The sequence below is a fragment of the Rhinolophus sinicus genome, chromosome 1 (genome assembly GCF_057876585.1).
Source record: "Rhinolophus sinicus isolate RSI-liver-muscle chromosome 1, RSI-T2T, whole genome shotgun sequence".
Lineage (NCBI taxonomy): Eukaryota > Metazoa > Chordata > Mammalia > Chiroptera > Rhinolophidae > Rhinolophus > Rhinolophus sinicus.
Window position 1 is genome coordinate 42,843,631 of NC_142501.1, and position 10,690 is coordinate 42,854,320.

At 39.4% G+C, this 10,690-nt stretch overlaps 1 protein-coding gene across 1 annotated transcript; it reads left to right on the forward strand.

Moving 5' to 3' along the window:
• Positions 1 to 4,146: 4,146 nt before the first annotated feature.
• On the forward strand, positions 4,147 to 10,332 carry ETFBKMT (electron transfer flavoprotein subunit beta lysine methyltransferase). Its single transcript, XM_019736858.3, has 4 exons — positions 4,147 to 4,325; positions 5,826 to 6,267; positions 7,527 to 7,657; positions 8,457 to 10,332. Exons 2-4 carry the CDS (start codon positions 5,942 to 5,944, stop codon positions 8,798 to 8,800), a joined length of 801 nt encoding a protein of 266 aa, XP_019592417.2. The 5' UTR covers positions 4,147 to 4,325; positions 5,826 to 5,941; the 3' UTR covers positions 8,801 to 10,332.
• Positions 10,333 to 10,690: the final 358 nt, after the last annotated feature.

Below are 10,690 nucleotides of genomic sequence, written 5' to 3' on the forward strand. Positions count from 1 at the left end.
CAGACAAAATAGACTTTAAAACAAAGGCTATAACAAGTGACAAAGAAGGACCCATTAATCCCACTTCTGAGTATTTATCTGAAAAGCTATCTCGAGAGGACATGTGCATCCATATATTCATTGCAGCAGTTTACAATGGCCAAGATGTGGAGGCAGCCTGGGTGTCTATTGATGAATGAATGGATAAAGAGTAGTTGGTACATATATACAATATATGATAAAAGTGAAGGCATGAAGAAGTAGAAATTAGTAGTTACAAAACAGTCACAGGAATTAAAGTAAAGCATAGGGAATATAGTCAATAATACGGTAATAACTATATATAGTGCCAGATGGGTCGTAGACTAGTCAGCAGGATCACTTCTTAAATTATATATATTGCTAACCACTATGCTGTGCAACTGAAATTAATGTAAAATAATATTGAATGTCAACTGTAATTGAAAAATTTTAAAAGAGGGGAAAAGGGTGAAGGGAAATAAAAAGTCCAAATTTCCAGGCATAAAACCAGTAAGTCATGGAGATGTAATGTACAGAAGGGGAATATAGTCAATAGTATTGTGAGAGCATAGTACGGTGTCAGATGGTTGCTGGACTTGTGGTGATCACTTCTTTAGGTATATAAATGTTGAATAACTATTGTGTACACATGAAACTGATACAATATTGTATGTTACCTATATTTTAATAAAAATCTTAAAAGAGAGAAATAAAATAAAAGCCACAATGAGATAACACCCCACATCCACTAGAATGGCTAAAATTGAAATGCCTGACACCAAAGTCCATGATGTAGAACTCTTATAGACAGCTGGTTCAATAAATTTGCGAAGTTTATTGTCTGTCAGTTATACCTCCATAAAGCTGTTACAATTTAAAATGAGGTATCGATATGTGACATTTGTTAATTTACTCATTTGCTTTTTCTTTCTTCAACAGAATTTATTGAATGTCCAACTGTGGCAGCAGATAAAGAGGAATGAGATCGTCTGCCTCTAAGTCCAGTCCAGGAGCCAGGCAATGAGAGTTTTCTGATATTCTTGTTGGATACACCCATAGGAAGCTAACAAAATGTCAAGATCAGTGTGTGTGCTGGGGAAGGCTTTTCAGGGGACCTTAAGCCTGAGCAGAATTCTGAAGGGTAAGGACGTGGTTAGGTAGGGACAGTGAAGAGGGATGTGTATGGATGGTGCTGGTGGCAGCTGTCTGTCTTAAGCAAGGCCTAGGGCGAAAGAAGAGGTCCTGTGCAAGGAAAGCCAATTGCAGGGGAGAGGAGGAGGGTTTTGAAACAAGGCTGGATAGAAAAGTCGGCGCTGATCACTAAGAGCCTGGGAAGCTGTGATCAGGAATTTGGCTCTGGTATTGAAGGCCTGGGGAGACAGAGAGGATTTCAAACTAGGGAGAACATAATCAGATAGCGTGGTGATTAGGAGCACAGGTAGGTCACGTTGAGAAAGAAAAACTGACATTGTGCCCTTAGGTTGTCTACCACTATGGTTAAGCAAGCATATTTAATTAGACTCCAAGTCCTGCTAGGAGCTTTTCCGAAATCATTTTCAGATATGTCCAACTCTTTCCATCCCTGCTGCAATGCTTTAGTTCTGATCCTCATTATTGCTTGCTTGGATTACTACAATATCCTCGAACTGGTAGTCTCCCTGTCTTCAGTCTTGCCTCACTAAATTATGTGCTACCTGCAGCTTAAAACATTTTTCTAAAATTGAAATCTGATCCTCTCACTCTTAGCTGAAAGCTTGATCTTCAGCCTCCAGTCTTGCTCCTTAACCAACACTATGTCTGTATTTCCAATAATGATAAACACAGTAACATGACTTATCAAGCATTTACAATATACCAAGAACTGTGCTAAGCACTTCATTTTTATCTCATTAAATTCTCCCAATACATTATTATTATTATCACCACTGTATTACAGACGAGAAAACTGATTCTTAGTGTAGGGGTGGAGAAAGTTTCCTCTATCTTCTTATTTTCAGGGTCTGCGACATGTGAATTAAGCCAACAAGACAGATTAATGAGGGGACAAAACAAAATTTACACATGCAACACAAACTTGCAGGAGAATTCAGTGAAGAGTAACTAAAAAGGAATGCAGAGTAAGATAAATTCTCCCTTAGGGGAAGAAACAGGAGATATGACAGTCTTGTGAAGATGTCTGTTTGGATATGCTGTCTATTTCTTAAACCAAGAAGAGTTGCTCCTGAAAAGGGGGGTTATGACAATTGAGTTCTTTTGGGATACCTCAATTTAGGCAGATAAAGGATTTCAGGAACTTAAATGCCTTCAGCTCAAAATAATTCTTATGCCAAAGTGGCATATTTTGGGGGAGCATATCCTGATCCTCTTCTTTAGGAAGGTTTAATAATGTACCTGAGGTTATACAGTTAATAAGTATAATTGAATAGCTTGTCTGGAAAAAAAACTTTAAAGATAAATTTGAGAACGGAATTATTTTTGTTTTTACTTGCACTTACAAGAGTGGCCAGTTATTAGAGAATTGGCTCTCTGAACAAAAATGGAAACTGGTTTTTAAAGGCAAAAATCACAGGGTTAGAAAATAGTTCAAATTGTTATCAGTTGATAGGTCTGCTTGGTTGTATTTAGGTCAATTTTGATAAGAGCAATTAAAATTTTCTTTCAATTAAAACAAACAAACAACAACACACCAACACCAAACAACAGAAAAGAAAAATCCAGGTGTTTGTTTTTCATGGTTTATCTGGGACTACAGGAATATAAGGCCTTTTCTGAACTATAAGAATGTAAATTTCGGGGAAAAAAAAACATTTAAGCTGCAGTATAAAGAATGGATTAGAGAAAGGCAGGACTGCAGAGAGAGACCAGTTACAGGAATTCAAGTAAGCGATCCTAAGGCTGAACTAAGGCAATCGCAGCAGGGATGGAAAGGCGTGGATCAATTTTAAAATTATAAAGGAGAACGGACTTGCAGCAATCTCTTTAGCCTAGTTCCAAGTTTTGGATAAGGTGTCTTGACATTAGTATTAATAAATGCATCTTCAATGATGAGCACCAAGACTTTTTTTTTTTTTTTTTTTTTACCAGAAATCCTCTTTTGTAGAAATGTTAGGCCTGCCTCCTCTCTCTGGTTTCTTGGGCCATGATTGGGATGTCCTTGCCATTCACTGGTCTAGAACACAGAAGCTGGTTAAAAACAACAATTGTTAAACAAATTACTCTTGAACATGTATTATGGTTTATTGTTAGCAACAGAATTGGTGAGTGTATGGAAAGGAGGAGTTTATAATTGAGGAAACAAAGGTTTATATCAGCAGCTAATTTTTAAAAAGCATCTAGTAAGTTAGTGAACACAGTTTCATGCAGTCATAAAAACACCATATTGGTTATTATAGAGGAAATCTAGAGCAGAATCCTCGGAAACGCCCGGTGTGTAGCCTATCAGAAATAAATATGCCATTCATCTAAGAAGCATGATAAAGATGCATCTTGGGCTGTTAATTGATATAACACAGCTTTATTTATAGTAGTTCCTAGAGGTTCCAGTATACAGGGAACGCAGGAACCCCATTTAAAGAAGGCAGAAGCAGAGAACCCACGTGACAACTTCTAAATTTTGAGCAGGCGGCTTCCAGTTCACATCTCAAACTACCAACTAAGAAGCAGAAGCATTGTTTGCCTGGTTCTCGGTTTGGGACAATTGTCTTCCCCCTTTGGTGCGCCGGAGCAGGTTTTAATTGTAAGGTGAGACGATCAGTTAATGTTGGGATGTGCTGAGGAGCCAGTGGGATAGATGAGTCCAGTTAGAAGATGGACATATGGGTCCAGAACTTGACTGATTCAAGTTGCACGTAAATTTAGACTGTACAGTAATTAAAATTATTATACGAGAGGGCTTACGTTATGATTTAATCGCAGTTCAATGTAAGCGCCGTAAAGGGCATATACACTATTTTGCAAACCACTCCGTGCCCACTGCCTAGAAATGTGATTGGTACAAAGTGTCATAAATAGTTTCATAATGAATATTTTAGAAATCAGAACTTGCCGTTTCTTTTATTTCCAAAGCGAGGTCAGGGCGCCCTCTGGTTTCGCATCGCCTGCCCCTTTAAGAGAGCTTGGGAAAGGGAAGAGGAAGCGCTGCTGGGAAGGAGGGCGGAGCCTGCCGCCCCCGACCCCGCCGTGGTGCTGCTCTGCTACCCGGGAGCCTCGGGCTCAAGAAGCGGGACCCGCTCGCGGTAGTAAAGAATGCGTGAAAAGATGCACAAAGGCGAGGGACAGACGTACCTTGTGCTTTAGCTTCTCAGGGCGGGGTTGGCAAAGCCAAGGTAAGGCAAGAAGACTGCCTGTGCCTGTCCCTTTAAGATTGAGCCCTGTCCTCTTTGGAGGGAAATAACACTTTTGTGGTCACAAACACTTTTGTAATTTACCCATGTTAACCCGGGTTCTTTCCTTACCAATTAATACATATACTAAGTGTCCATCACATAAGCACATACTCGTAACCGATTGTTGCTGGGCCAGGCGTCGATGTCCAAAATCATCTGACATGGAGATGACATGGTGTCCCAAATCATCTCATGTTTCCTCTGCTTTATTTTTAAATCTTAGGCTGGTGCAATTTCAAAGGCTAACCCAATGCTTCCTAACAGAATTGGATGTGCCGGGCTGTTAGAGACCCCTGAGATCCCCAGGGCATAAACGCGGGATAACTAACCCCCACTTAAATCTATCCTGAATTCTTAGACTTGTGGTCTGATAGGCATTTTAGCCTGCCCCGTGTTTTGATATTTTAATTGTTAACATTTAAAAATGGGAGTTTATGGGTAAATATCTGGATTGAGAAATTGGAAGGTCTGGCAATGCTGTTGTCCCCTTTGAGCCAGTGTTAAGAAGCAGTCTCCAGTTTCCCACAGCCCCTCTGTTACCCCACCGTCAGCCCGTGTCACTCATTTATCACCAGTCCGGCTCCTGGTAGACATCTGAGTTTTGGGCCCCTACTCTAAATACTTAGGTGGATATAAGACTATTTAAAATATTTATGCAGAAGAGACCAGAGATCCCAAACAACTGGCTGTATAATTTGTGTTTAAATTGCTGTTCCTCCTTCCTACTTTTTCTTTTCAAAGTGTTTTTCTTTTGAAACAGATCTTTTCACCCCAGGCTTGGTAAAGATAAATTATCAGAGATATTTACAGAAAGAGATTTGGGAGTTGATATTCTTTTATTACAATTAAAACCATGAAGTTTTTTAAGGAAACAAAAATCTGAATCTTGTTTACACTGATGTACGCTATGACAATCAATCATTACTGAAATAGAGTGTATTCAGTATAGTTTGTATACCTCTGCCCACAGACAATAGTTTGTTAACCTCCACAACTCTTGGCTAGACTCATAAAGGCAAGAACTATGTTTGCCTGTTAATTGCTCTATCCCACCACTAGAATCTCTAAGCTCCCTGAACACAGGGACTTTTTTGTTCACAGTTGCCAAACATAGTGTCTGCTTAAAGGTAAGTGATTAAATGTATGAAAGAACTTTAAAGGTATACCTTATTTTGTGCAATAGGCACTGTTCCTGAAGATTTCTCTTAAAATAAAATGCTTGGATAATTGTTGTTCAAAATTGTTAAAAAGACTCCATTGTGAAAAGGTATCCTTTTAAAAGGTTGGATTTTCCTAAATTGATGCACCAACGCTTTCATCTAAAATGAACTTGTATCTGTCAATTATCTGCTAGAGCTTTCACTGTAATATTTGCTTTCTATGTAATAGGATTTGGACGTGTGTGAGCCTTGGAATTTTCAGTATTATTTCTGTTTTTAGAGATCTAGAGATTCCAGTTGAGACCAAGTTGGCAGCCAGATCCTTATTCTTTGCCCGTGAGAAGCAGCTCTTATCAACAGCAACACTGACAGAACCTGTGTTTTAGAAAAGGACGGATGGCTTTGAGCCTAGGTTGGAGAACATTTGCACCGTTTCCCATGAACTGCTGTGGTGTGTTTCTGAAGGCTGTGAGAAGCAGTGGTCTTCCCTTGTTTCCCTGGGGCCACTGCCCTTGGAGAGGAACTGGACGCTTTTTGGACCCTGAGATGAAAGCTTTCCTGGAGGAGAACACTGAAGTTACCAGCAGTGGCAGCCTCACCCCCGAAATCCAGTTGCGGCTTTTGACCCCCAGATGCAAGTTCTGGTGGGAAAGAGCTGACATGTGGCCCCACAGCGATCCTTACTGGGCAATCTATTGGCCAGGAGGCCAAGCCCTGTCTAGGTATTGCCCTAATTGAAATAGGAACCAGGGGCCAGCCCAGTGGCTCACGCCTCAGTGGGGGTGGGGGTGGGGGACCCCTTCCCTCCCCAAAGCTCATAACAACTACATTGAGAAACAACTGGCTTGAACCAGAGTGCGGGGGTGGGGGGAGCGACGGAAGAAGGGGGGGAAGGGAAACTTTAAGGTTGCTGCAGATCTTTGGCTTTTCAGCCCCTTCCACTCTGAATTCTCCGAGCTCTTTGTGCCCCTTTGCTTCTGGGATCTGGAAATAATACATCTTGGGACTGTTTCCTTTGTGGAAATTTAAACTGTCTTCAATCAAAATTACCCTGTGGTTTTCACCGCCCCAAAGTGGGAGCTCACATGCAGAGGGAGGTACCCGCTCCCCCTCGTGGATGACTGGGCCTCATGCCTCAGGCTCTACTCTGCATATTCTTAATTCAGCACACCAGCTCCTGCTCCTTACCACACTTGTAAACTTTTAAAATATCAGTTCCTAACATTTAAAACTTGAGAGATTTCATGTAAAAATCTACACTGATTTGAAAAACAGGAATAATCTCTGATAGTACGGGATTTCTGTGAGGCAACAATCAGCTGGAGATGGGTAGCAGCTGTCCCTTTAGACAGGGCCCATACACCCCTACTTTGCCACAGTCCCTGCTATTTATTATCCCAATACTAAGGTCAAGTGTCAGTTGGCTTTCACTATTTCAGTGTTTTCCCACTCATCTTCACTTTTGGTAACTACTTAGCCCTGATCTGATTTTGGTTGTAAGCATATCTTACCAGAGAGGTCATTATAATACAATTCAAACAGTAGTTAAAACTATTCTATGGTGAACAATCAAAAGGAGATGGTGAATTTTTGGATCTAGCGAATTCCATCCTGACTATAGCAGTATTTTGTCAGTCTATATTCTTGGTGCTTGGTAGTTTCTGGATCATAGTAAGTGCTCAGTACTTTTTTAAAGTTGACTTTAAGAGCACGATTCATCACTTGTATGGAACTGCTCTTCACACCTGCTGAAGAGAAAGATCAAATGACTGGGTCCTCTCTCTGCCACCTTTGTCCAGCCTTAACATAAGATCGACATTTTGTCTCACTCTAGTCAGGCTCAATTTGCCAAGGTTGGACCAAGCTCTGCTAAGTTCCACTATTTCTTATCTAGTCAATCCATAGAAATTTTTGGGGGTCACCTCTTAACTGAGTTTCTTCCATCTCTTAGATAATGTTTCTCTCTTTCTTTTGGACTTAGGTATCTTTTGGATAATCCTGACATTGTCAGAGGCAAATCCGTGTTGGATCTTGGGAGTGGATGTGGAGCCACGGCTATTGCTGCTAAGATGAGTGGGGCATCGAGGATTTTGGCCACCGACATAGACCCTAGTAAGGATTTCATATTTAAAAATATTTAAAGCTCATCTTTTTTTTTTTCTTCCAGGATAAATATCTATAGATGTCTTATCCACCTGATAGCTTATTTCCATGTGTATAATACGATGTTGTGAACTATGTTCTGTGCTACATTATCTGGGAATCGGGAGGCCGGAGTTGATGGTGCATTTTTCCCAAGAGAATTTGTATTTGTGTCCGTCAGCTAGCCCAAAGTGACACTAACCTGAGAATTTACTGTTCATTTCTGGGCTAAAAATGTCCTGAAATATGTAGGTAGTGTTTATTTGACCTAAAACCCAAGTAAGGGTAGGCCTGTGAATTTAATGGATTTTGTTCCATTAGAACACAAATTGAGAGAGGTAAGTTTTATCTGATTTTCTTCTCATCTTTCCTTTCACTGAGGATCCAACTCTTGAAGGTCCTTATTTTATAACGGGGTTCAGTTCTAACTTGCCACCCTACTCAAGCCCAAGGCATATTTCCCTGTCTCCTGTAACAAACCAAACCTCTTGGTTATTGAGATCAGCAAATGTTCCTTAAAACCCCAACATTTCCAGGTCTTTTGTATCTTTTATTTTGGTTTCAAAATAATTAAAAACAATGATTGGATATCCAATCATATATTTGAAAATTTCAATAAATAGCTTATACTGGCATAAACTTTATGTAAAAATCATCTTTTAACAAAAAGGGAAAAAAACATATTGTTAGATTTTCTAAATTACTTAGTCAATAGGGAATTAGAAGAGCCTAGTATATTATACCAATTCATCATGTGTTTTTTTTAAAGTTGCAGGAATGGCTATTATACTAAATTGTGAATTGAATCAACTGAATCCTTTTCCCATTTTAATCAAAAACATTTTGGATTTGGAACAAGATAAGTGGGACCTTGTAGTGCTTGGAGATATGTTTTATGATGAAGACCTTGCAGATAGTCTTCATCAATGGCTGAAGAATTGCTTTTGGATCCACAGAACTCAAGTGCTGATTGGTGACCCTGGACGACCCCAGTTCAGAGGACATAGCATTCAGCATCAACTGCACAAAGTGGTAGAATATTCACTTCCGGAACCTACTAGGCAAGAAAACAATGGACTGACAACAAGCACAGTGTGGGATTTCCAGCCTTGAGTTGTCAAAGAGCTTCCGAGTATGGATATAGCTATGTGTGGGTTTAACCCTAAAAGACTTTCCAGTTTAAAGAATGCAATTCCTATTAAATAGAAAATCTTGTTTCCAAAATATGAAGGTCTAAAATTTTCTCAGCCTTTGTCATGTAACTAGTTCTGCATTATGCCAAATATACAAAACTCTATCTGCAATCCTTTTTTCGAGTTTCATTGCTATAGGAATATAATTATAGAAGGCAATACCCAGTGGAAGCAATGTGTAATTTAAGAAGTGGAAAGGAATTAGAGATTGTAGCAGAGTCTGTTTGTGTAATTCAGGACAACTATATGATGTATTGTTGAGTTAAACAAACAAAATACAAAGTAGAGAAGAATGTAAGATTTAGTCCACAATAAGGTTTCATTGACAATCATGGATTAAAATAAAGATTTTAGAATTTTCCTACATACTCTGTACTATGACACCTTATGATACCTCCTTCATGACTTACCAAGGTTAGCTAGAAATTGGTTATGCCACCACTACATGCCCCAGATTTTCGGGATCTTCTGTATCAATAAAAACACTATGACATAAGTGAGAAACAATGTGAAGAAGATTGTGTATAGTATACCACTATTTATGTAAAAAAACCAAAAAACTGTATATACATACTGAGGAAAAGAATGAAGACAGGAAAAATACAAAATGGAGTCACTTTAACCAAGCTGTTAAATTATTAACATTATGAAGCTTGAGGCATAAGGAAACGATTCTTTTCCTTGTCTTAACTAGACTTGAAACTTAAACTTTTGAACTTTCCAGTCCTTTGTCAATGCCCGGACATTTATTTACCTATGGCTAACCCTCTGACTACCCCCTAAAGGACTCAGGATGTGGCCCAACCTCCTGTTGCCCTTCCTCCAGACTCCGTCATCCATCATCCAGATCTCTGATATCAGGCTGATGACCGTCCTGGACTAATCCTTGGGCTCAGAACGCAAGACTGACCATTCTCAGGGATATGACTTTTTCTATAAGAACTCTTAACTTTTCTTCTTGGGAACACTTCTGGATTTTTGCCTAGCTGTGTTTCCAGTTTAAAAATTCTAAGATCCTTGAATAAATCTTTGTTACTTTTTTTCTAGCAAAGCTTCCAGACTCTTTCTGAGTTCGTTTGACAATACCTATATATGATGTATATGTATAAAATACAATGTTGCTTGCAGTATACATAGAATATACCTGGAAAGATAAACAAGAAACTGGTAATAATGGTTGACTTCTGAGAGGATACCAGAGAGTTGGTGGACTGGGGTGGCAGGGATACCTAGTTTTCACCTTTGGGTCTTGTAACTTTGTACTAATTATATGTATTGTATTTCCTATTACCTAATTTAAAACTGCTGTAGTCACCATTATATATGTTACAAGTTAAGTATAAAATGTAGCCTGGTAGTAGACGGATGGAGATTATATATGTGTACACACACACACACACATATTTACCATATGTATGGTAAATGTTTAAATAAAAATTTCTTACATTAAAAGACATTGCCATTAATCCCCTTCAAAATACTCCCCCTCGCTTCAAACACACTTATCCCATCGTTCTTGCCACTTTCTGAAGCAGTTCTGGAATTCTGGAAGTCCTCTTTTGTGAGTGTCTAGTTGCGCTGTCATGGCTGCCTCAATGTCCTGAATCCATTCAAAACGTTTTCTTTTCATGGTCATTTTGACTTTGGGGAAGAGCCAGAAGTTACACGGTGCCAGATCCAGTGAACAAGGTGGATGAAGATACACCATAATGTTTTTATTTCACATAAATTGCTGTACCAGAAGTGATGTGTGACACAGAGCCTTTCCGTTGTGATCACAAAAGATGGTGACTGCTGCTGCCAAGTGCCA

Excerpts from the sequence above, each read along its gene's own strand:
- ETFBKMT (XM_019736858.3), top strand. The coding sequence starts at position 5,942 with ATGGCTTTGAGCCTAGGTTGGAGAACATTTGCACCGTTTCCCATGAAC. Across the intron at positions 6,268-7,526 it reads GGAGGCCAAGCCCTGTCTAG|GTATCTTTTGGATAATCCTG; the intron begins GTATTGCCCTAA and ends TTTTGGACTTAG. Across the intron at positions 7,658-8,456 it reads GGCCACCGACATAGACCCTA|TTGCAGGAATGGCTATTATA; the intron begins GTAAGGATTTCA and ends TTTTTTTTAAAG.